A 26,494-nucleotide genomic window follows, 5' to 3' on the forward strand; every position below is an offset into this window, starting at 1 on the left:
TGTTGATGGGGTTACGTTATCTGTTTTTTCTGGAGTGAGCTTTGGTAGTTTCTGTCCTTCAAGGCATTTGTTCATTTCATCTAAGTCATAAAATGTATTGGCAAAATATTTTTAAAGATATTCCCTTGTTATTATTTTAATGTCTATGGTGATGTCACCTCTCTCATTCCTGATGTTTGTAAACTAAAAACTGTGGAAGCAACACACTGTTGGGAAAAAGTGAGCACAGAGCAGCTACTTTTAGGAATGAACTCTTCTAAAAGTTCCCCTGCCCCCTCTCAGCCCAACCCAGTTGTGAATTATCATATAAAGAATCTGTCTCCCCAAGAGTTAAGTGAGATTCTAGAGAATTGCTTGATAGCATGGAATTAAATTTGTAGTAAATAACAGTGGGGTCTCTGAATATTCCAAATGTTCATGAACTAAATCACTCATTTCTAAAGAACTCATGAATCAAAGGAGCAAAAAGAGCATTTAAAAATATCTTGAACTGAATGAAAATGAAAATATCAGCATTTGCGGGATACCACTAAAACAAGGATGATCTCATTGTTAAAACAATGAACTCAGCTTCCATCTTAAGAAACTAAAAAAAAAAAGAGTAAGCATAAGAAAGGAAATAATATAAAAGTAGAAACTAATAAAAGAGAAAATAGAAAAAGCAATAGATAAAAATCAATGAAACAAAATGCTTGTTGTTTGAGTTTAATAATATTGATAAACCTCTAGCCAGACTTATCTATGGAAAAAAGATAAAAAACAAATGACCAGTATTGGGAGTGAGAGAGGTGACATCAAGCAAATATGTGTATAAATATGTTTCTATTACACCATTCTATCTTTGTTACACATATTACAAACGTTGTTCAATACCTTGCTTTTTTCACTTAAAAATACAATCTTTATAATAACTCAGTATTAGCATGAGATTTTCCAAATTTTTTTTTAAAAAAACAACTGCATAGAATTTCTTTGTGTGGATATGGTATAGTTTATTAACCAACCTCTTACTAACAGACATTTGGATTATTTCCAGTCTTCTACTACTACAAATAATGCCACAATGAATCACCTAGGTTTTTAGTCATTTAATAATAGTGGCACTATATTTTTAGTATATGTACCAATCAGAATTTTTTTCTGCTCAAAAGACAAACACATATATGTTTTTGGATATTGCCAAATTCTCCTTTATAGATATTGTTTCACCATTTTGCATTCAAATTAGCAATGGGTGAGAGAACCTATTTCCCAACAGTTTAATCCTTGAAATATAAAACTTCAGAGTTTTACAATGGTGAGAAATGGCACTGGGGTGTTGTTTAGATTTGCATTTGTATTGTTATCAACACCTTTCTTTATGGTTAAGGCCCATTAGTTTTTCCTTCTTGTGTGCTATCTGCTTATATCATTTTACTATTTTTCTATCAGATTATTGTTCTTTTTCTTTTCCCCTCCAGTTTCTGGGAGCTCTTTGTATATTATAATGCAGATTGCAACTGTCTTTTTTTCTGTTTTTCCTCTTGGTTTTTGACTTTGTTTATAGTATTTTTTCCATGTAGAGTCTCAGAAAAAAAGTTTATGTAGTTGAATTTATTTCTTTCTCTGGGTTTTGCATCATAGTTTAAAAATTCTCCCCAAATTATTTGTATTTTTTAGAACATTTATGTTTTTTTCTCTTTACATTTGGATCTCTGATCTATTTGTAATCATTCTAGTATATGGATAGGCATTTGAACATAGTTTTAGATTTTTAGATTGTTATATTTCTCTCTTGATTGTCAGTATCATTAAAATTACAATTATTATAATGTTTTAGAATTTGTTTGACTATCCAGTAGTGCTGCTCTATACTAGGCCTCACCCCAGTAGCTTGTCTTCTTAAGGTTTCATGATTGTTATTCTTGCTCATGTATACCTCAGTCAGTGGATAAATGCCCCAGCTTCCCAGTCCTCTGGTAGGGCAATTCTAGGAAATTTTTTGCTTCTTAGTTCCCAGTAAGATTACATCCAGTGGCCTACACTGTTATTCTTCTCAGTAACACCTGCTTTATTAGCACTTTTAATTATATACCTAAAATATTTTCATAGTTAGGATCATGCTCTTAGTATAGATTCAAAAACTTGAGTCACTGGTTTAAATAATGTATTTTTAAGATTACTGAACCTTATTAAAAACTTGTTTTCCAAAAGCTTTGAACATATGGGTACCTATTTTGCTATTTGTTTACCAGAGTAAGATATCTTAATTGTTTTCTTTTTCCTGATTCTATCAGGTATAATTTTTTATTATGTTTAAATTAAACTTCCAGCCCTGGCTGGCGTAGCTCAGTGGATTGAGTGTGGGCTGCGAACCAAAGTGTCGCAGGTTCGATTCCCAGTCAGGGTACATGCCTGGATCGCAGGCCATGACCCCCAGCAACCCCACATTGATGTTTCTCTCTCTCTCTCTCTTTCTCCCTCCCTTCCCTCTCTAAAAATAAATAAATAAAATCTTTAAAAAAATTTAAACTTCCTTTGGTTACCAGCAAAATTTAACATCTTTCTCATTGTATTTTCTATTTGGTAAATTGTTTATTTTAGTTCTTTTTCTCTTAGCAGTTGCAATATTTCCAGACATTTTTTCAGTTGTCTATTTGATTAGGTACTGTGCATACTTAACCTGTGGACTTTTTTTGCCTAACCAATAGATTTTTCCAGTAAAAAACAGAGATAATTTTCCTAGTTAATAATTAGCAAGAATTCTGCAGTGTGATCAAATAACAATCAAATTTGAGGTAAGTGAAAAAGAGGTTAAACAGGTTACTTTTTTACCAGTAGTGTCAAAGAATAACATAAAAACCCGATTTTCCTCAATCACATTACTTTCCTGTGTGAATGTGATTTCTAAAGAAATGAAACAGTTAAAACTTATAGGTTTTGTTATTTTCCTGTTTTTTTTGACTGAATCCCTAAACTTGCCCACAAAGCCTCAAGATGTAGGTAAGAAATTTACTTGTATAAATCAGCTAAGGAATGACTAAGGTTGTGATAATTTCTATTATTTTAACCTGTATTCTTTCAACTTAATTTTTCATTTGTTTGTTTCTCCCCCACGCCCCTGCTAATTTATATATACTGATCAGATATCCTGAGCTATTCCAGCTTTTGTATTTTGGTGGTCATATTATCCAATTATAGAGACAGTTACCACACCTAGCAAATAGTCACTAGTCTTATGCCAGTATAGGAAGTGTTGTTGGGAGATATAATTTAAATCTTGAAATACTCATATTTCTTGCGAAAGTGTAGAGTACATGGTAACAGTGGAATACTAGATCTGAGTTGGGATTTTTCTGGAACCTTCAGTTATTTAGCATATTTCTTAACTGGGTAGAAAACACCTGGAGGGATGGCGGGACCTCCAACTGTACAGTTTATAAATCTCCTCAGCCTGCACAGCTCCCTGCTCACAAGACTGCGCAAGGCAGTCTGAAGGAAAGGGTGACTTTTATATTTCTTCTAATGAAAGGGGGGACATTTTGAGCTTCCTCTCATCAGAAGAGGTGTCTCTTTGTAATCCCTTTGGCCTGGAAGGAACACCTTTTTGTAATTGCACAAAGGTGTCAAAAGTGTCACTGTGGCCCCAAAGGTGAGGATTGTCTTACTCCATTTGACCCCCCCACAGTGCTAGTGAGACCCAGTCACAAGGCTTGAACACAATTGGCCATTCTTGAGTTTTCCTTCTCATTTGCCCCTTGTAACAACTTTTTCAAATATTCTGTTGATTTTCGTCTCTACTTTTCACATCTATGATTTCCTCTGCATTTCCATTACCCTTACAAAATCCATGTCCTGCTGAATTTTCTTTCTTTTTAACATATTTTTATTGTTGTTTAAAAACAGTTGTCTCCATTTCCCCCCCACTACTGCCCCCACCCCAGCCATCCCCACTTTCCACTCTTGATCCTACCTCCCTTTGGGTATATCCATGTGTCCTTTGTACATGTTCCTGAAAACCCTTCTTCCCCGCCCCCATTATCCCCTCCAATCAAAAAAGTCTCCTGATGGGTTTCTTGCTTTTTTCCATCCATCCATTCAGTATTCCATCCATCTATTTGACAAATAGTACTTGTCGCTTTTTATTATCAGGCACTGTGGGAGATCCCAGCATATTAGATATACTACTACCTGGCTGGTATTTCTTGGCATATAAAAATAATCATTTTACATAAATCTTTCAATGGCTCTTTATGTCTTCCAGTTGAAGCCCAAACTCCCAGTTTTGTATGTAAGACTCCTGTAATCTGGATCCAGATCCTTTCTATAGTAGGTTCCATTGTCCTTCTTTATGACCCATATTTTCATGCAAGTGGATTAACTGACTTTCCCTAAAAACATCTCAGATTCTAACCTTTGTGCTCTTACTTCATTCTATCCACACAGAAAGAAGAACCCTCTTATTTTTTTTGTTAGCTGAAATCTTGTACATTTTTTCAGATTCAACTTGCATGCCACTCCTCCTATAATCTATTTCTAATTCCTCACCCAAGGATCATAAAGCATCCCTGTCAGGTACTTACATTATTTTAGGATGTCACATACATTTTATTTTTTAATTTTTCTTTTTTTTTGAAATGTGCTCCTTTTTAAAAAATTATATTTTATTGGTTAAGCTATTACAATTATACTGATTTTCCCCTTTGCTCCCCTTTACCCAGTCCCCCCATTCCCTCAGGCAATCCCCACACCTTTGTTCATGTCCTCAGGTCATGCATGTATGTTCTCTGGCTATTCCCTTCCCTATACTGTACTGTACATCCCCATGTCTATTTGTAACTACCTATTTGTACTTGTTAATTCCCTCACCTCTCACCCATTCCCCCACACCACCCTCCCATTTTTTTTATCTTTAACCTTTGGCATTTAATTATGATGTGTATTAGGGTGGGCCTCATTGTGTCCATCTTGTTTGGGACTCTCTGTGCTTTGGGGCTTGAAAATCTATTTCCTTCACCAAATTAGAGAAGTTTTCTTTGGTTATTTTTCCAAATAGATTTCCATTTAAAAACTTTTTTCAATTACAATTTACAGTCAATATTATTTTTATTAGCTTCAAGTGTGCAGCGTACTAGGACTAAGAAGTACAACTTGGTAGTTACAAAATAGTCATGAGGATGTAAAGTACAGCATAGGGGATATAGTCAATAATATTGTAATAATTACACAGGTGCCAGGTAGGTACTGGAAATATTGGGGTGAATGCTGTGTAAAGTATATGATTGTTTAACCTCAGTGTTGTCATATACATTATAAACTGGATTACACATAATCATGTTCAAGGGTCGCTTGCACTGTGAGTGTACTTAGGAGCCTGAGGTCCAAAAGGGATGTCTTGGTCATCATTGATTGCTTTATGTCATACAGCACACTACTTTGCAAAAGTAAGGACTCCACAAAAGTAGTCTATACTGTCGAATGTAAATGTGCTAGGCTTGTGCTCATTGGGAAGGAGCCAGTGATCTGAGACTGGGCTGAAGATCACCTAAATATAGGTGTGTCTGGCTGGCACTGTAAACTACGCTGACCGCCGTATGCTATGGCAGCTCTTGTTTGGCTCTGTTGTGACATTATATCACCTATCAGTTTACCTGCATGTTACTTTTGTAGTCAAACATGATAAATCCTTAACATGGAAATGATGTTTATATTTGACATCTGTGGCTGGGGAGCTGTCAATGGCAACTCTGAAGTCTGGTCAGTTTGAGATTAATTCAAGTCAATTCAATTAAATAACTTATGTTGAGCATGTGATTAGCTGTGATTAAGGTTCCATGTTTGGTTCATATGACTTTTTTCCTTCTTATTAAATATACAAAATTATTTCTACCTTAGTTTTCTATTTTATACTTTGTATTGATAAATTTAGATATGCTGTATAGTTATTTATTGGGAAAATGTTAAAATACCAGGATATAGAATAACTTAAATGTCTTTGCTTTTCAGATTTTAGTACTACCCAGAAATTTATAGAGGAGAATGTTGGACATATGTGAGTTTCTCCAAACTCTTTTTGATGATGATGGTGTTTATTATAATCTTATCTGATATATTCCAGAACTGTTAATGCTTCTCAAAAGTAATTTAATTAAATAAAAGCCATATCAAAAAAGTAAATACAGTATTAATCATAAAATTCAGATAAGGTAACTTAATTGTCAAGAACTTGTATAATTTATAGCTTCACACTTAGATAATTTCCAGAGGCTATTCAACAAGTGGGTGTTCCTAGAGTTTGTTGAACATATATGGAAATTCTGCAGGTAATCATTATGTACTCTGTGTGAATTATTGCAGCACCACCATTGCATTTGCTCAATATATTCAGGAGGCATCGTTTGAGGAAGCAGAAATGTTGGCAAAAGCCATGACGGAATACAAAGATCAATGCCTAGCCAACAGCACACTCTCCCAGTGTTTAAAATTACCTGTAAGTAAGCTGTTTGCATTTCTTAAAAAATCTAGCTTATTTGTCAACACAGAAAATTTTTGACTTGAAAGTCTAAAAAGAGAGATACTCTGTGCCCCTCATTTTTATTTTTGCCTGACTTTAGTGTTTAGGATGAGGTAGTTTTCTAAGAGAGATACAATTCTGTATTATGATGCACAGGGGGACTTTCCTATGAGATTGCAGTCCATGCACAGCAGGACTTGACCATGAGCTTGTAGTCCATGCTGTATGTATATAGGCATAGGACAACCAAAAGCCTGGTAAAGTACACAGGAAGGACTACAGAGGTATCTTCCTTAGCTGCTTCTCTCCATATGTACTCTACTATCACATCCTCTTTTCTTGGCTTTTCCCACATAAGGTCACCATCTGCATCTCTAGAAAACTATTATTCAGCTCCACTACTAAATACTTTATCAACACCTTCCCACTCTGACTTCATCACCTTGGGAGAGGAGGAAAAACACTGTTACGCAAGTGAAATATAAGCAGCAAAGAAAAAGTAAGGGGTGAAAGAGCCTTAGGATAGGGTAGAGAAACTTTCACGACGTGTGAGATGGTTGTCAAGGGTGTGGGTCAAGATGCTGGGAGCATTGCAATCTTTTCTCCAAAGGGTGATGCTCACTAATCATTGTATCAACTCAAAATGTTGAGAAACTTCACAATGAATGAAAAGTGTCTTTTACTTCTCTGTTGTCCAGCAAGATGTTTTACTGGAAACAATATGTGCTATGGAGGGGCTGCCACAAAAACATAATTTTTCACACTGCTGCAGTAAGGTTAATGATGAAAGAAGACGCTGTTTCTTTCGTAATAAGAAAGGTGATGTAGGATTCCTGCCTCCTCTCCCTACTCTGGATCCTGAAGTGAAATGTCAAGCTTATAAAAATAACAGTGAATCTTTTCTAAGCAAGTAAGTTTCATTTTAATTAAAAACAATGTAACTGAAGAATTATTCTTAGACTAAAGAATATCTTACATCTATTTCAAAGGGACATAGTTGTGTTCACTGAGCAATTAAGTTGTTCACCACTTATTGTGTGTCAGATTCCATGTTCAGTGTTGAGAATATAACCATGAATAAGATACAAAACCTGCTTAAAGTCCTTTTATTAATGATATGCATTTTCTAATGTGGCAAGTCCTAAAACAGTAGTGTGTGCATGGTGACAAATTGCTAGTGGAGGAAATAATATTGCCTTCCCAAAGGGAAGGTGCAGCATTTACTGAGGGTAAACATGAAATCAATAAATGTTTAGTAAAAACCTGCTTTCGATAGTTCATAATGGCAGAAGCAGGAAGCTGGTGTACTCATTAAAACCTAAATCACAAGTTTATATGAACATAAGTGAATATGATCCCTAATCTCAGAGGCAGTGTGACTAGGTGACTCTTCTTAACGTGGAAGAAAGAGAAGCTGACCATTTGGCAGCATGGGAGATAAGGGGAGTAGCCACAGCTCAATGTTCAGGTTAGAACTGCAATCATCACTCACTTCAGAGTTGGCAATTCAATGATAAGACTCCAAAAGACTTTCATCAGAGACTAGATAATGCTGCCTTATATTGAAGATTCTCTAATGGGAAATCCTTCTTCCTTGCACTTTCATTTTCACAACTTGAAATCGTTGCCTTTTCCCATCTTTCATTTCCCTTCTATTTTCTTTCCCTTCCCTCTCTACCATTCCCTTACTTCTTTCCTGTCCCTCATTCTTTCCTTTTTTCTTTTATAGTTACATCTATGAAGTTTCCAGAAGGAACCCCTTTGTTTTCACCCCTACACTTCTTAGAGTCACTGATCTTATTGAGGAGATGACTAAAACATGTTGCGAAGAACAAGACAAAGCTAACTGCTTTCGAATAAAGGTAGGTATTGCATTTATTCCATAGAGAAGGATAAGAAGTCATCCAACACAGTAGATCCTTATTGAAAATTAAGTTATAACAATGAATCATTTATCATTTATAACCATTCTCTTCTTGCTGTTATTGGTTTTCAACCCACTGACCCCCTGCCGCTGATCTAAAAGTTCTTATTTCCTGAGACCCTTGAAAGACAATCACCAGTTTACAGGGCCTCTCCTGATTTTTTCTAAAGAAAGCCCTAGTGAGTGAATATTCAGGATAAAATTTGACATTTTATCTTCTATCCTTAACAGCCTTCTATTGGCTAACCACAAAATGGAGTCACCCAGTGAAGCTGAAGACGCTCACAGCGCACTGTGTGATTGATTCACCTTCCCTCCAAGTGCAAGTCAGTCGTCAGAAAGACTGGCTCCACCTTTATAATGTGCCACAAATGTGTATTTTTTCTGATACGTAAATTTACTACAGTGAAAATCCCATCGATATTTTTTTTTATTTATGAGCAAGGTTTGGAATAATTTGGTTGACATGTAGTTAAGAAATAAAAGATAGTGGGATTTTACTCTGCCTCAATAGGATTTTCTTTCTCTTTCAGGCAGAAGCTGTCGTACGATATTTAAAAGGATTATCTTCTTATCAAAAAAATGTCTGTGGGGCATATGTGAAATTTGGACAACAAGTTTTAAACTCTATGTGAGTTTTATAATATGTATCTTGCCTGTACTTGTATTATCTTGTCTGTGTTCTACATTGTTAAATCATTGATAACTTTATTTATACCCTCCCTAGTCCTTGAGTCTATGTAGATAACTGAGAACCAGGACACTGTGTTGTGATGAAAAAAGACTTGGGAGGTATGTAGAGCTTGGAGAGAAAGAAGGCCACTTCTGAGATTTTCTTTTGGTTAGTTGGGAATCCGAGCTGGTTGGCCTGGGAATTGGGAACTAATCTATGTGCTTTTGTATGACATGGATACCCATCTTTGACTTTAATAACTAAGAAACAACTTTATATGGATAAGTTCTATATCACTTAATCAATTAGTAATGGTACCAGTGCAACATTTTGAGAAAAATTCTTAGATTTCAAATTGATGCGCAGGAAACAGCTCCTGTTCATCATAGGTGAGCATAGGCTCACCATAGGTGATGAATTACCTATGTTGGCCGTGGATTCACAGCAGAAAGCGGTGGTCTTTACAAGGTGTGCTTTGCTATAAAAGCTATGGAAGAGAGCATATCTCTCAGGCCTTCCCCTGTACTCCCCAGCCCAGACTCAAACTAGGATTTTCAAAGAGATCATGCAGGTCATGCAATGCATAAACAGTCTTTGATAAAGACATATGTGAAAAAGCAAGGCTACCAATGCTTTTTTGCAGCTACTTGTATCACATCATCAAATAATTCCCTCTCATTTTACTTGCTGTTCAAGTTTTTTTAGAGGTTTATCAATTCTCTTTCCAGATACATTGTTATACTTAGTAACAAATTCCCCAGGATTGAATTTAAGGAACTTATTTCCCTCCTCCAAGATGTTTCCTCCAAGTATGATGTGTGCTGTGAAGGGGATGCTGTGCAGTGCGTCCGTGGCAGGGTAAATATTTTCCAAAACAAAGTAAAGATAGTGGCTGTGGCAGCCATCTTTTTATTCAGAAGTAGCACTAATTCATGGCTACTCTACCACAATGAAATGAGAATGTTAACAGACTGTTAAATAATAACATAAAATAAATATAATAAAAAGTAAAATGTTAATAAATAAGCCCAAATAAAACGTTGAACTTTTTAAATATATGGGATTGTTTTTAGATTATTCAGCAGAATCTATTTCATGTGGCTAAATATCTTTGACATAAAATGTCATAAATTTAGGATTGTGAACATTTATATAGACTAGATTAAACTATTTTTAATACTGAAAATCATCTTTTAGAGATATTAGAAATCAATAGTAAAGCCCAGAGAATGATTTGTTCCTTTGTTTTTAAGAGCTATTTTCTCTGATTTTCCCCAGGTTATTTAGGAGTAGTCTTTCTGAATAAGTGGATATGTTAATTTAGAATAGGGGGATACATGGTAATGAAAAAATACATAAAAAATATCTCTTACTCTGTTCTTTAATATTATTCTCTAAGGGTATATTCCAATAAATATATTGACCTAGTTTAAGTTGTTTATGCACAAAAAAGATAACCAATTTCACTAAAATTGTCCTGACTTCTTAGTTGAAATAAGATTTTTTCATAGTGTCATTTAATTAGTTTTACTTTTTCAAATTTTCAGTGAAAGAATATATTAATTAACTTGAATTTTAGAACATGAAGATATGCATATTTTATTTTAAGCAGTGGACAACAAATGTCCCCAAGAATTATTTTGTTCCTAAGCATACACCAGTTAAAAGCAACTTCACTAGCTATTTATTTTTTGTATTGTTTGTTTATGGAGGTGTGGGTTTTAGAATATAATGTACTGAATTAGGGTATAATTCAAGATTTTTCTATGGAGTGTGGAGCTGAGACAAAGAGATCATATATTCTTAATATCTTCTTTGATACTTTTATAGAGAAATATGAGGAATTAAATTATAGTTTACTAAAAATAGAAATGAATTCCAGACAATAAGATATATGTTGCCTAAAACAGTAATGGCCTTGAGTGAGATGTGCATCTGTTTGCAAAGACTGGGTTCATGGTGGTTTATTGAAAACATGATGCCAACCCTCATTCTACTTCTCACTTCAACCTAGAGCTTCATCCCATTCTTTACCCACAGTGTGCGCCAGACAAAGGTGCTGGGTGGGAGCAACAGCTTGATCAGAGGCCAGGAATGGCCTGCCGTGTTGGTGGAACTCAATGTGGTTAATGTGAAGCTGGAACACAGTAGGAGCAATGTGCAGCCTTACTCTGGAGAGTCCAGAGAACAAACTAGGGGCCAGATCAGCTTTTTAAAAATTACTCAACTATTGTGTAAATAAGATAACTTCACCCTCTTATTCTTACAACTTTATGTGGAGATTAGTATTGGGATGAAGAGATAGAGTAAGACTTTTTATTTTACACATCATTTAATAATTTGAATGACTTCAAATTAATAATATCCATCAGAAAATGACAATAATGAGTAAAATAGCTTGTGTTTCAGAAGTCTTCATCTGGTAGTTGCTCATTTGTTTGCCATTCTTATCAAATATTTATTAAGCTTCTACTATGTGCTTGGCAATGTAGTTTCAGGCCACAAGAGAAGAAATCTAGGATTAATGATATTAAAGTAACATGTCTTTGGTGGCCCTCATTAATGCACAGGTAAACTTTTATGGGAAAGAAGCAACATGTAGAATTTAAAATGCCAATATATTAGAGAAGTAGGGGTAAATTATTTAAATGATTAATATTTAACAATAAATGTGAATTTATAATAGAGTCTCATTTTCATAGTTATATCATCTAAAATCTTCAGTAATAAAGCTTGTTTAATATGAAACTTCAAGTGAATTAAATTAATATAAAATTTAAATATGTTTTATCCATCAAAATGAAGCAATTTCAGATGCTATGCTCATGATTGGCTTTGCATTCTATTTTGAAGGAAAATCTAGTCCTGACAAAACTGTCAGAATAAATTCATTTCATTCTTACTTGGTACAGAGCAAAGTTATGAGCCACATTTGTTCAAAACAAGATTCCATCTCCAACAATATTAAAAAGTGCTGTGAAAAGAAAATACCAGAACGTGGCGAGTGCATAATTAACTCAAATAAAGATGACAGACCAAACGATTTATCTCTAAAAGAATCAAAATTTACTGAAAATGAACATCTGTGTGAAGAACGAAAAGCTGACCAAGATATCTTCATGGCTAAGTAATGTAACTCTATATTGAAATTTATAATCAAAGAACAATCATAAAACAGAAACTTTCGATTTGACCTATTTTGGCTAATTTGGGTGGAAGAAATGATGATCATTTAAATCATTGGATATTACATAATTTTAAAAAGTCACGGTTACAGATTATAGTATTTTCACAGTTTTCAGAAAATGCAACTCTGTTATAATAGTGATGGCTAACATTTACTGAATCCTTGACATGTGGCAGATAATGGGCTAAGTACTATATATATAGATTATCTATTTCAACTTTTACAATGTCATGTAAAAAATGATTTCCCCCAATTTTTCAGATGAACAAATTGAGGTACAAAGAAACTAAGTAATTTGCTCAAAGTTCACAGCTAAAAAAAATGACAGAGTAAGGATTTGACCCCAGAAATTCTGACCTAAGAAATTGTAGGCTTGCCTGCCATGCTGTGCCACCCTCTAGCTGTTCATGGGAAAGTTAGTAGACTTGGAACCAAAGGGACAAGATTTGAGTCCTGGCTGAGTCCCTGGGACAAGTTAACTTTTCTGTACTTTAATTCATCATATATAAAATTCATGGAATGTTCATCCATTCATTCAAAGTTTATTGGTAATGAAGTATAATCCAGGAACTTTAATAGGTTAGACAGGGTTTCTATCCCCAGTAAGCTTTCATCATTAAGAAGTAGGGTGTGAGAAGAAACAGAAGCATAACTGAGTATAGGAAAAGTTCTTTTATTTCCAGTAACACTATATGCTAAGTAATGTGAGGGTAGAGGGGGAAGTGGGCAATTCTACCTGGGGTCCCTAGAAAGGTTTGATCAGCAGGAAGTTCTTGAGGAAATTTTGGTAATCTAGACACAGGATAGAGCTAGGATGGGAGTATAAATCCATGTGTGTATGTGTGGCTATGAGGAGGGTACCTGCAGTAAACAACAGGGCAGTGAGAGGGAAAAAGTGCCAGATCACGCAGCCATGCTAAGTAACAGATGCCACTGAAGGGTTTTCAATGAAGAATAAGGAAGGACAAAATCACTTTTGTTTTTTAGAAACTTCATCTGGATTGAATCCCAGTTTGGGGCTTAGGTGGTTGGTAAGTAGTTTTGGATTCAATGAAATGGGAAGCATGGGTACAGGAGCAGGTTTCGGGGGTAGGAGGGTGTGTTTGGACCTATGCACACTGACTTTGTGGTCCCTATAGAATAACTAGTTGGGACTGTCACCAGACAATTTTATATGACAACCTGGAGTTCTGGAAGGAGGCCTGGACTAAAGATAGGATTACTGAATACTTACCAAATGTTAAGTGCTTCTCACTTACTAACAAATTTAATTTTAAAAACAAACCTCCTCTGAGGTTAGCACACTTTTATTATTCTCATTTTACAAGCAAGAAAACTGAAGCACAGAGGTTAAGCAACTTGCTCCAAAGTGATATAGCTAATAAATATGTGGTAGAGCCCGGGTTCAGATGCAAGCAGTCTGGTTCCGGACTCCTGTTCTTATAACCACCATGATTTATTGCTTCTGAGAAGTCGTGGTTCGAAGTGAAATTAAAGTAAACAAATTGATAGATGTAATGCATTTCACTTGAGCCTGGCACATGTGCTTATTAAATGAAAACAACTTTTATCATCATTGTCATCACTATTATAACATGAGTAGTATTTAAAGTGTGGGGGGAAATGATAGAGCAAGAATGAGCATGTTGAGTGAGAAACAGAGTTTTAAGGTGCAGTCTTTTCGGATGTGAATGTTTGACACAGGACTTCAATGAATCTACCGAGCAAGGGTTTTTGTGTGCAATGCTTTGGTGGCATGTTTTTAGGTATAATTTTATTCTTGGGGAAAGGTCCATGACTTAGGTCAGATATTAAGAGCAGTCCTTCATTCTCTGAAGACTAACCACCTCTGCTTTTGTACATGGGAACATATCCCACAAATGGGACTGAGAAGGCAGATGAAGAAGCAGGAGAGATGAGGTCAGAAAAACCAAGATTAGTCAAGACAGTCAAAAGCTGCCAAACAAAAGAGTTAAAAAGGGTTCACTGGACTTCAGAAATTCTCCTGAAATATTACTCTCACAAAACATGGAAGGCCATTTTAATTTATTTTAAGTGGATAAGATTCTTTTATGAAGAGGATTATAAATACACAGCTGAGATATTTAGAGAAGATATGCCTCTCTTGAGAAGAGTCTTAAGAAGAGTTCTATAGTTTTAAAAAGAATGAAGTAGGCATCACCTGGAACCTAGGTTCAAATTCTAGACTTCCACTAATAGCAAGGTGCTGAACTGGTCAGAGACACAGTATCCTCTGCTGTAAAATAGTGCTAATCTGGAGGACTCAGTAAATGCAAATGAGAAAGTGTAGAGGGTACAGCTGGTCCACTCTAAGTTACTGCTACATCAGCCTGATAAGTCCTGTACTGCCAACAGAATAATTAATTCCAAATAAGTCTAACAATTCTATCCTCCAAGTAAAACCATTGTTAGTTTAAAACATTATATATACTTAAATGTTAGACCCCCAAACCATAAAAATCATAGAAGAAAAGAAGAAAAAATAGGCAGTGAAATCTCAGACATTGCTCATAGCAATATTTTATTGGATATATCTCCCCAGACAAGGGAAACAAAATAAAAAATAAACAAATTGGACCACATTAAACTAAAAAGTTTTTTCACAGCAAGGGAAAACATCAACAAAATAAAAAGACAACCCACAGAATGAGAGAATGGGTAAGTATCCAAAATTTATAAAGAGTTTACAAAATTCAACACCAAAAACCAAAAAGAAACAAAAAACACCTCAAAACAAAACCAAATCATCCAATTAAAAATGGACAAAATACTTGGATAGACACTTATCTGAAGAGAACATACAAATGGCCAACAGATATATGAAAAGATGCTTAATGTCACTAATCATCAGGGAAATGCAGATTAAAACCACAAGGAGATACCATCTCATACCTGTCAGAATGACTATCATCAATAAATCAACAAACAAATGTTGGCAAGTATGTGGAGAAAGGGGAACCTCGGTGCACTGTTGGCAGGAATGAAGATTGGTGAAGCCATTGTGCATAGCAGTAGGTACCTCAAAAAATTAAAATTTGACCTGCTTTTTGACCTAGAAGTGATCCCACTTCTAGGATACACTTCTAGAATACATCTTCTAAAATACATCTAAAGGAACCCAAAAGACTAATTCAAAAAAACAAGTACCCCTATGTTTATTGCAGCATATTGTATGAACAATAACCATATGGTATTTACAATAACCAAGATATGAAAGCAGCCCAAGTGTCCATCAATAGATGAGTGGATAAAACAACTATGGGACATTTACACAATGGAATACTACTCAGTTATAAAAAAGAAGAAAATTTTACCCTTTGTGATAGTATGATTGAACATGGAGAACATTATGCTAAGTGAAATAAGCCAGAGAAAGACAAATACCTTATGATTTCACTCACGCATGGAATCTAATGAACAAACTGAACTAAGAAGCAAAATAGAAACAGACTCATAGATAGCAGGATGACAAACAAGTGGGGAGGGGAGGGATTGAGAAAAGAGGAAAAAGGACTCATGGATATAGACAACAGTGTGGTGATTGCAGGGGGTATGAGGAGGAGAGTATTAGGAGGAGAGTATAAGGGGACTAAATGGTAGTGGAAATAAATGAACTTTCAGAAAGAACAACAGAGAGAGAGAGAGTGAACATCTAGGTAAAATGAACGCCTATTGTCAAACTGCGGTCGTGAATCACTCACTGCCTGACCACACCAGTGGAGGAACATCATTTGAGAACAGATTCAGTATTAGATCTGACTACACTGAAAGATAGCAGGATTTGGTGTTTTGCTTTCTCTAAATTCTAATACACACAGTATTTTACATATCACAGATTTCTCTATGAATACTCAAGGAGACACCCAGAATTGTCTACCCCACAGCTCTTAAGAATTGCCAGTGTGTATGATGACCTCCTGAAAGAGTGCTGCAACGCAGAAACCCCCCCAGACTGCTACCGTAATGCGGTAGGTTCCAGCAGAGAAAAGAACAACAACTCAGAACAACAAACACTTAAAAATTGATATCAAGGTTTAACTTTAGTCTGGGTGGTAGAAAATGTGATTGACCAATTTGAGTCTACTTTAAATTCAGTGCAAGCTCACCAAGCTAACCAAAATCATTAGTTTGGGTTATATATAATGTTTTGAACTACTAATCCTGTGTTGTTGATGCAAAAAATTCTTCTCATCAAATATTTTACATTTTATTTTTATTTTTGTACTCCATGCTTTATTGAGCCATATTGAAATTTTTTTGATTGTAAAAGTTATAAATGATTATTAAAGATGATTAGAAATGTGCCAAAAGTTACAAAGAAAAAAATGAAAGTTTTCTGTCACCAAGAAATAGCTATAATTAACATTTTCTTTCATCTTTTTAACAAAAATGTGCATATACAGAGAGGGACAAAAGCAAGTATACATAGTTGTTTATATAGATAATAACACAAGGATTAACTCCGTGTTTTGTGAACTCACAACTGGCAACCTGCTTTTGCCCCAGCCTGTATATGTGTTTGCTTAGAATAAGACTGGAATACTAGTTCTTGAGGAATTTTTGGAAATGTTTTTTATTTAGTGTTATAGAAAACATTATGTCATTAAATAAACATCAAAATGTACTTTATCTTTTAAATGGTAGCATACCATTATCATAATTTATGTGTCTGCTTTCCTGCTTTGTTGGGCATTTTAAATGTTTAGTTAGGTTGTTTTTAATTTATAGGTGACCCTGAAATATCTCTTTGCTCATTTTTATTAATATTAATTTTTATTTATATTTTGTATTTACTGTAGACACTGTTACAGAAGTCCTCCTTCCCCCACCACCCCGTCTTTGCCAGCCCCCACCCAGCCCCCACGGCCCCTTCCCCAGGGCCATCACCACGCTGTTATCTGTGCCTGTGGGTTATGCATATATGTTCTTTGGCTAATCCTTTTTATTATTAATTATTTGTAAGACAAGTTATTAGAAGGGAAATTGTTAGGTCAAAATATAGACTTTATAAAAAGTTAATGCAAATGGCCTAGTTAATTTCCGGAAAGTTTTTACCAGCATATAGGCCTACAACAATGCCTGAATATGCTCATTTTATTTTCACCTTCACCAAACATTGCACGTGGAAATTATCTTTACTAGATTTATATTTAAGAGTGTTTTAAGCACACATTTTTTAAATTTTTTAAATGAAATCAAGCTTTTCTCATATAATTTTAGCTATAGTATTTGTTTTTTATAAATAATTTATTCATGTCTGTTACCCATTTTCCTATTGAACTTAGTGTTTTAATATCAATTTGTATGAATTCCTATGTATTATAGAAATTATTTGGCATTTCTGATTTATTTTTCATTCAACTTGATATGTGTTACTTTTGATTAAATAATTTCCTCCACTAACCATAAAAGCCAGTTTACCCCCATTCACAGTTGAGCAACAAAGTAAGAAGACATGAGTTTGGTACTGCTCTGCCACTGTCCAGAATGAGGAGGTCTTTTTCTGATCCTTAAATGAATCACTCTGCCATCATTTTGTTTTTAACACAGAGATACAATTTGTCCCACAGCATCCATCCACTCATGTGTGGTTTTCTACCTGGTGTTCATTCAATGTCTAATTTTATGTCTCATGAGAGAGAGTTTGTCAAATATTTGAAGACAACTATTGGAAGTTTTAATTTCCAATTCTAAATAGTGAGAAGAAGGTATAAAATAAAGATAAATGGGATTTAAAAGAGTCTGCAGCAATAGTTAGCAGCCAGGTCATTCTAGGCAACTCACTACTTCACAGGACCAGTTTCCTTTGTGTAAAAACAGAGAGAGCAACTGCTCTGGCCACCTCACAGTGAGAATTGAATATAATCATTGTCCCCATAAGATCTGAATTATACTTTATAAACTGGAAATCTCCCCCCCACCAAAGCACCAAATAATGATGATGAAAAATGTGGACTTTTATATTTTAAGCAAAAAACATATCTAACTATAACCATAACTGATAAAATTCAAATTTTTACACACACATATAAAGAAAAATACCCTCAGTTTAGTGAGTTATGTATGGTAATGATAGTTTAAAAATATTATATAAATTAAAAGCTATTTGAAAAGTTGATGTGAAGTTTATGATTAAATTTTGGAGGAAACATCCATAAACATGATTGTTCTTGTTTTCAGGAAAGCAAATTCAATGAGACAACTGAGAAAAGCCTCCAGATAGTACAAAAGGAATGTGAACGTTTCCAGAGGTTGGGGGAGGATGACTTGAAATACCAGTAAGTTGGCTGTACCATTAGGTTAACACTTGTGATCAGGAAGAAACACAGAGAGCCACCAAGAGTCAGTATTTCAGCTCATTCTTTCAGTTGTGGTGAATTCATAAACTCTGGGAAAGAATAAAACCACTGAAGTCAAGAATATGCACTGAGCTGTCACATTAAGCCTTTGACAGGAAGGAGGCTAGAAATTAAAAAATACAGGGTCTTGGACAAACTGATTCTACAATGTTTTAGTTTCTGTTTGGATTTGCCTTTTTCACTCTCAACCCAGAATTTCTGGATTCTCCCCCATCAAGGAGTGGGGCTTGGGTAAAGCAAACTTTTGGTTGTTACAATTTCCCAAGTAAAGAAAGATTTGTTCAGGATTTAAACCCATCTTACTGAGTTTATTAAAATAATTCTGGATTTGCTTAACACTTGAATATTTATTTTTTAGTGAGCATTCATAAATAATATGCAGGTTATTCTGGGTTTCCTTAATTAATTACTATACTAAAGTAGTATGTATTGAAACCAAACATCTTCAAATCAAAATGAAACAAAACATGATTTAAAAAATGTGATTTCACTTAGCATAATATACTCCAGTTCCATCCAAGTTGTCACAAATAGTAGGAATTCCTTCTTTCTTCCTGCAGCATAATATTCCATTGTGTAAATATACCAAAGATTTTTGATCTACTCATTTACTGATGTGTGCTTAAGCTGATTCCAGCAATTTGGCTAAATAGCCAAGCTCACAGTGCTTCTATGAACATAGTGGTGCATAAGAAAAATATGGAATGAAGCCAGTTGGTGAAAGAAAAATACCATATGATCTCACCTCTAAGAGGAATCTAATGAGCAAGATAAACTAATGAACAAAATAGAACCACAGGCATAGAAACATGGAACAGACTGAAAGTATCCAGAGGGAGTGGGAAGGGGAATAATGGGAAAGAAGGGGAAGACAAAGAACTAGACAAAGAACATGTATGAATGACTCATGGACATGGACAACAGGGTGGGACCTGATTGTGGGAGCAGGGGATGGGATGGGTAGAGTAGGGCAAAGGAAGAAAATTGGGACAACTGTAATAGAATAACAATAAAAATGATAAAAAATTATGTTTTAATAAGGAAAAATAAAATCGCTAATAGAGCTGTAAAAATAAAAAGTAAAAAGTATGATTTCACTATTTCTGCAACCTGGCTGTTTGCTTAGAAGTCACTCAGCACATTAAAGGTCTTAGTTTCCTTCATTTCAGATTATCTTTTTACAACATGTATTTATTAAACTTTTTAAAAAAATATTTGTTAACTATTTTAAGCAGAATTTTACACACTAGCCAAGGTATTTGCTGCCAAGGTGCTCCTAATTTCACAGGCAAAATAGGACAGGCAAATCTGAGAGTTTGTGAGATTACTATGAAATTAGAGAGAAGCCAAAATACAGATATCTAGCAGGCAAGGTACAGACAATCAGGTAGTGAAGAGGCAGTTCTCTCCCTCTTTATGAGACAGCTGAGGTTCACATTGTGCTTACACTGATTGTTCGTAGCCTTGAAGGGTCAGGGGTATCTGCTTCATTCAGAACCAAACAGACAAATGTCCTTTCAGCTACTTGATCAAATTCACAAAGATGGCCCCTCAGCTCTCCACTGATGAAGTGACCTTTCTTGGAGAGGAAATGGTGACAGCTTTGACCACCTGCTGCACTCTGAGTGAAGAGTTTGCCTGCGTCGATAACTTGGTGAGCATGGACGATGTACCACACACACACACACACACACACACACACACACACACACATATCCTTATTGCTTTATAGCAATCATCTGTCTTCCTCTTTTCATTGTTTTCAATACTGTTAAGCAAGGAATACAAAGTTTTCTTTTTGGTTCACTGAATTAAAACCTTAAGAAGCAAAATAAAATGTCTTAAATGTTTTATTGGGGCTCTCCAAATCATCTTCCTTACTTCTTATTTATATGAGAAGTAACTTATTAGGGTAAATGTTTTAGGAATCATAATAGTGTTTCAGAATGATATGGGAAACTTGATAATTTTAAGTAACATTACAAATTATCCCCCTTACCCCACCTGGTCAGTAAGAAAATTGCTGCTTCCTACCCAGTTGCAAGTTGAGTGCATTTCTTTAGAGCTGGGGTGAACAGTGCCCTGGGAGATTCCCCAGGAAGGGAATCAATCTAAGAGCCATAGTGTTTGGCTGCCACTTTCATTTAGCTGTTTAGTGAAAAAATACCAATTTATATATATAATAACAAGAAATTAACTCTAGGCATTTAAATTGCTATGGCTTGAAATTTTGTTGTATGCAATGCTGGTCAGGACTGCAGCTTCTACTTCTCTCTGTATAGTGTTGTGTTAGCAGTGCATGTTTTTTTCTGAGTAAAGTTATCAATGAATGTAGAACAATCTACTCATCTAACCATATTTCAAAGCTCCATTCCAGTTTAAAGTCCTATCTGAGTTTCAACTTTCATTGGTGCAGGTGGATTTAGTTGTTGGAGAGATATGTGGAGTAAATGAAAACCGGACCATCAACCCTGCTGTGGATCACTGCTGTAATGCCAACTTTGCCTTCAGAAGGCCCTGCTTTGAGGCCTTGGGAGCTGATAAAACCTATGTGCCTCCATCTACCTCCAAAGGTTTATTTACCTTTCACGCAGACTTGTGTCAGGCTCATAACGAGGAGCTCCAGAGAAAGAAAGACAGGTACTGACATTCTCTTCCATTCATCTTTTTGTTTAATCTGAAGACACACTGTGTGTTGACAAGAAGGTTTATTGTAATAGATATGTGATTTTGGTGTCACAGTCCTGTTTCTTCCATCAAATTGTTCTGTCTCTCCAATTAAAACAAAAAACAAAAAACAAACAAACAAACAAACAAAACAAAAACACCAGAGCATATTGATTGCCTTGTTTATACATCAAAACCTAGCTACGCTTTTCCTTAGCTAAGGACGTGGGGTGTCCAGTAGACCGTGATTTGGAAAGGTGAGTTAAGGTAGCCAGCAGAAAGGCTCGTAGGTAGGATTCTAATGATCAGATTTTCTTGAGAGAATGTCCTAGATGTTTGCCCTGAGAATCTCACTTAGTGTTTGAAAAAAGGAGGGGCCCGAAAGAGACAGGAATTTTATTTTTATTTTCTTAGGTAATACTATAAATTTCAAGAAATAAGACCAATTTCTTAGTTTTAGGCAATACCTGTATGAAGTAGAGTGGAAATAAATTTTCTAGAAGGATCAAATGTAGTCACATATTCTACACTAGTGTGATAATGAAGACCTAATATATGTTCACATTTTTATACTATCTTGTGTGTAGTTACATAACCCTGTAAAGAATGTTACCATGGCAATCCATCCTACAAGTTTAATAGGAGAATTCCAGGAGACCCCCCTTTTTTCCTTCCAGGAGACCCTTTCAAAAGTGGAATATTTTAACTTTTTACACTCACTCAAATGAGACCCACCCCCTCAAGGTATATGATACTGTAACAAGCATTTTGGAGAAAAAGAGCTTAAGAAAGAAATCTTGAATGAATTCGCATTGACATCTTTGGGCCACAGGTTTCTTGTCAACTTAGTGAAGCTAAAGCCTGAACTTACAGATGAAGCGCTGCTGTCACTGCTTACAGATTTCACTAACCTTGTGGACAAGTGCTGCAAAGTGGAGGGGCCCCAAGCCTGCTTTAATGAACAGGTAGTTATATTCTTTGCCATTGAAATTCTACTGGCATATCTGGTCAAACAAAATACAACAGAACTCCCCATAAGCTCCTGCATGTCCCCACAATGTCTCTGAGGCTAATGTTGGAGAGCACAATTACCAAAAGCTAAGATGCAGCCTGTCTCTGATACAGTTTTGGTGCTGTCTCCTTGGTGACAACATGATGTAAGAAAAGATGTCAGGAAAACCTGTGACACACACATACTTTGTGCACACTCGATGCTTCCGGCACACTCACACATGGCTTTCACATTGGTTGAGACCCCTCTACTTTTCCGAGTGCTTAGTCTATGAGAATTTTTTTGGAACAAATCATTAGTTCTTTTTTTTAAAGATTTTATTTATTTATTTTTAGAGAGGGAAGGGAGGGAGAAAGAGAGAGAAAGAGAAACATCAATGTGTGGTTGCTGGGGGCCATAGCCTGCAACCCAGGCATGTGCCCTGACTGGGAATCGAACCTGTGATGCTTTGGTTCACAGCCCGTGCTCAATCCACTGAGCTACGCCAGCCAGGCAAATCATTAGTTCTTAAAAACATTTTTAATGCAAAATATTTAGAGGCATTAATCAATATCTGCCATCTACCTGAGTGACTGTGCACCTCAGGCCCTGTAAAGGGAGGGATAAATTCATTGGCAGTTCATAAAAGGCTGAGGGTGTCTGAACTGAGGTTCGTTCAAAGAGAGCGTGTTCACGCTCTCCCTGTATAATATTTGAGTACTTTAATTTTTCTTTCCAAAAGTCAAGGCAACAGGCTTCTCTAAATTTAAACAATATCTTGAATTTTAATTCCTATATGTTATGTCATGTCATTTATTTATTTAAATTTTTCCCTCTCAGGTTCCAGAACTGGTAGCCAAAAGCCAGGTTTCTTGAGAAACATAAAGTAAAAACTACCAAAGGTAATACTTTCTATCTCAGTCAAATGCCAAATATACTTGTAGTTTCTCGGTTGCCCTGGCTTTTCCCCTCTCACACTTCAATGTCTGTTTCTGATTCACCCCTTACACCTTGTACCTAACAGACCCCGATATTGGTCCTGTCATGTGTTTCTGGGCTTCTAGCACTCCTTATGGGCTGGCACTGCCGCCTTTCAGCCAGCACTTGTTACTGTTCAAGCAGTTTTTTAAATAACCCAACGACATGCGCGGCTCTGCCTGTCTGCCATTGCATTCAGCTCCCTGGACCAGAAAGGGGAAGCACTGAATGCGTGACTGTTGTGAGACAGAGGAAGGGTTGGGATGACAGACACGCCTCAGTAAACCTGTTCCAGAAGTTCTGCTGCAGCATTTACATGTACAAAAAGCAATGTTTGTGATTTCAAAAAGAAATGTAAAGAATGCCCTTTCTTTTGCAGTTTAGGTAAGACTCGTGTACGAACTTTAGGAACAAAACATTGCATACATATAGCAATGATGTTCAATGCCTGGGAAGAGAGACCTGGACCACCACAGAGAGTAGGTTTGCATCAAGAAGAAGCAAAGCATAGTTACCATGAACTATTTTTTAAAGATTTTATTTATTTATTTTTAGAGAGAGGAGAAGGAAAGGAGAAAGAGAGGGAGATAAACAACAATGTGTGGTTGCCTCTCACATGCCCCCTACTGGGGACTTGGCCCACAACCCAGGTATGTGCGCTGACTGGGAATCAAACCAGCGACCTTTAGATTAGCAGGCCTGTGGTCAATCTCCTGAGTTACACCAGCCAGGACCATGAACTATTTTTTATAAACATGACTTTTCATTGCCCCAGTTATAATATTTCACACTCTTGTGCTGCATAAGATACTATTTTTTTCTTCCCAGGTTGTGGAGAAAAAAGAGAAAGACCAACATACCTACTTCCAATTGTCCTATGGTGAATTTCATTTTCTGAGATGAACACAGTAAAAAGATTCTGCTGGAACCTTTACCTGAAATCATGTTATTGCAGGAAGCAATAAACAATGAAATTGTAAAGCTAATTCTCAAAGACTGATTTCCTGTGTCAAACTGATAACAAAATTAAACAATCATGATTTATTTAGTCGATCAGCATCTCTGGCTCACTGGCTAAATCTCCATGGCAGGCAGGACTCGAAATAGCAATTGTGTGGGCAGAATCCTCACAGATCCTGTTCTTGCTGCTACTGGGAAGGAAAAGGGAAGTTGAAGGCACCTAGCATTGCTGCCGCTGCTACTAATACCACTATCACTAGCAAGCACTGAATGTTTTCCATGTACCCAACACTGTCCTAGGTACTTTTCACGCATTATCTCATTTAACCCTAGTAACTCCATAAGGTAGACAGAATTTCTAGTCCCCCTTTACAAACAGGAGATCTGAGGCTTGGGGAGATAAGCTAATTTGTCAAGGTCATATGACTAGTAATTGGCAGAACCAAGGTTTGAGTCCTCTAATTCCAGAAGAATATTCTTAGCCCCTGTACACATTATCTTTCAGGTTTGGCCATGCTGTGTGCCTTATAAAATCTGTTATGTGGGGAGAAGGAAGAGGACAGTGACCCTTCTCTCCCTCCATTCCAAGCCAAAATTGCTGTTACGTTGGAGCTGTGAGGGCTTGGCAGTGATGTCTAAGGAGGGAGTGGTAGCAACTGGGAAGCCAGGAAATGAAGGTTGTTCATAGGCTCGGGCTTGATCATCCTTATCAGTCTCTAAACTTTTAAGGCTGTTAGTCTTTCAATGTCTGAAATTGAAGATGATGATCACTTAATAAATGACACTTGAGAATATTCAAAGAGTTCTTTTGGAATGACATCTAGGGCATAGTTTTTGGGATTCTTATTTATTCAACAAATAGCTATTATACTGTTATCATGTGTCAGATATTCTGAATACAAATGTGAGCCATTTAACACATGGTTCTTGCATCATGTGGGGCAGGGGAGAAGGGCCATAAGCAAGCAGTCACATATGTCAGAGGTGCAGGGATGGAAAAAGGCCATGCTGTGGGTGCACCCTGCACAGTCGCTCAATCTAAGCTGCAGAAGCAGGGAGAGAAGTGGGTGGGGAGTTTCAAAACTCTACTGCCATTAACATGCTGTATGGTTTCAGACAAGTTCCCTACAACCTAAGACCTCCATTTCTTTGTGTAGGACAGGAGAATAATTTCCATGTCACAAATGCTTCACAGAAATGTATCAAATTACTATACTATAATGTAACAAATACAATGGCCAGCAGATAACAGGTATGTATTTCATGAAGTTATTTTGTCCTTTTACCATTTTTTCTAAGTACTGTCCTTTACTAATGATGATAACAAGGAAGAACATTTTACTTAAATAATGAACTGTAAGTTCAGCAAACAGAAGTGAAACAGAGCAGAATTAGCTAATCCAATTCTGCATCTAATAGTGGATCCTACTCTGTGCCCAATACAATGCTAACAGCAGCAGCTATGAAGCCCGAACCCCAGGAACCCGTTACCACCATAAGACTCACAGAAGGAACTGCCATACAACTCTCTCTGATGTGCCAGAGAACAAGTTAATATTAATCACTGGGCTGTGAGGGGGGAAAGGCATGGTTTATTCAAAACACATTTTGCATAGAGAAGAGAGAATTCAGAACAACTTATCTGTATTGCTCAGATGGAACTCATACCAATAAATAAAACATACGTGGACTTGATGCAGGAAGAATTTTCTAGCCTAGATGCTTGTAAAAGTGATAAGCCTCATGGTGCGCTAATGAGTGTCAGGGCTAATGAGTGTGTGAGCCGTCCGCAGCCAAGTTACTGGAGAGACCTAGGGATCTAGGGATCTATTTGTGGTTTTTCTAAAGTTTGCAGTGCAAATGATATATATATATATTTAAAGTTCTGATTGGTTTGCCTTTTTTTAAATGATTTTTAAGAAGATTTATTTATTTATTTTTAGAGAGGGAAGGGATCTAGGGATCAATTTGTGGTTTTTCTAAAGTTTGCGGTGCAAATGATATGTATATATTTTTTAAAGTCCTGATTGGTTTGCCTTTTTTAAATTATTTTTTAAAGATTTTATTTATTTATTTTTAGAGAGGGAAGTGAGGGAGAAAGAGCGAGAGAGAAACATCAGTGTGTGGTTGCTGGGGGCCATGGCCTGCAACCCAGGCATGTGCCCTGACTGGGAATCAAACCTGCAATGCTTTGGTTCGCAGCACTCGCTCAATCCACTGAGCTATGCCAGCCGGAGCACA

At 36.2% G+C, this 26,494-nt stretch overlaps 1 protein-coding gene across 2 annotated transcripts; it reads left to right on the forward strand.

Annotated features, from left to right (window-relative positions):
* Positions 1-2,824: 2,824 nt before the first annotated feature.
* AFM (afamin) lies at positions 2,825-24,279 on the forward strand. Of its 2 annotated transcripts, XM_045857672.1 has the most exons (15): positions 2,826-2,982; positions 5,986-6,031; positions 6,337-6,469; positions 7,192-7,403; positions 8,223-8,355; positions 8,951-9,048; positions 9,819-9,948; positions 12,003-12,217; positions 16,134-16,266; positions 18,479-18,576; positions 20,179-20,311; positions 21,074-21,297; positions 22,157-22,289; positions 23,156-23,217; positions 24,122-24,279. In XM_045857672.1, the coding sequence occupies exons 1-14, from the start codon at positions 2,895-2,897 to the stop codon at positions 23,189-23,191; spliced, it is 1,812 nt and encodes a 603-aa protein (XP_045713628.1). In that variant the 5' UTR covers positions 2,826-2,894; the 3' UTR covers positions 23,192-23,217; positions 24,122-24,279. The 2 variants fall into 2 exon arrangements, with proteins under 2 accessions (XP_045713629.1, XP_045713628.1); XM_045857673.1 differs by lacking the exons at positions 16,134-16,266; positions 18,479-18,576 and having other exon boundaries at positions 2,825-2,982.
* Positions 24,280-26,494: the final 2,215 nt, after the last annotated feature.

Source organism: Phyllostomus hastatus, unplaced genomic scaffold (genome assembly GCF_019186645.2).
Source record: "Phyllostomus hastatus isolate PE091 unplaced genomic scaffold, TTU_PhHast_1.1 phas_scaffold_1674, whole genome shotgun sequence".
Classification (NCBI taxonomy): domain Eukaryota; kingdom Metazoa; phylum Chordata; class Mammalia; order Chiroptera; family Phyllostomidae; genus Phyllostomus; species Phyllostomus hastatus.

Excerpts from the sequence above, each read along its gene's own strand:
- AFM (XM_045857672.1), top strand. The coding sequence starts at position 2,895 with ATGAAACAGTTAAAACTTATAGGTTTTGTTATTTTCCTGTTTTTTTTG. Across the intron at positions 6,032-6,336 it reads GAGGAGAATGTTGGACATAT|CACCACCATTGCATTTGCTC; the intron begins GTGAGTTTCTCC and ends GAATTATTGCAG. Across the intron at positions 20,312-21,073 it reads TTGCCTGCGTCGATAACTTG|GTGGATTTAGTTGTTGGAGA; the intron begins GTGAGCATGGAC and ends TCATTGGTGCAG.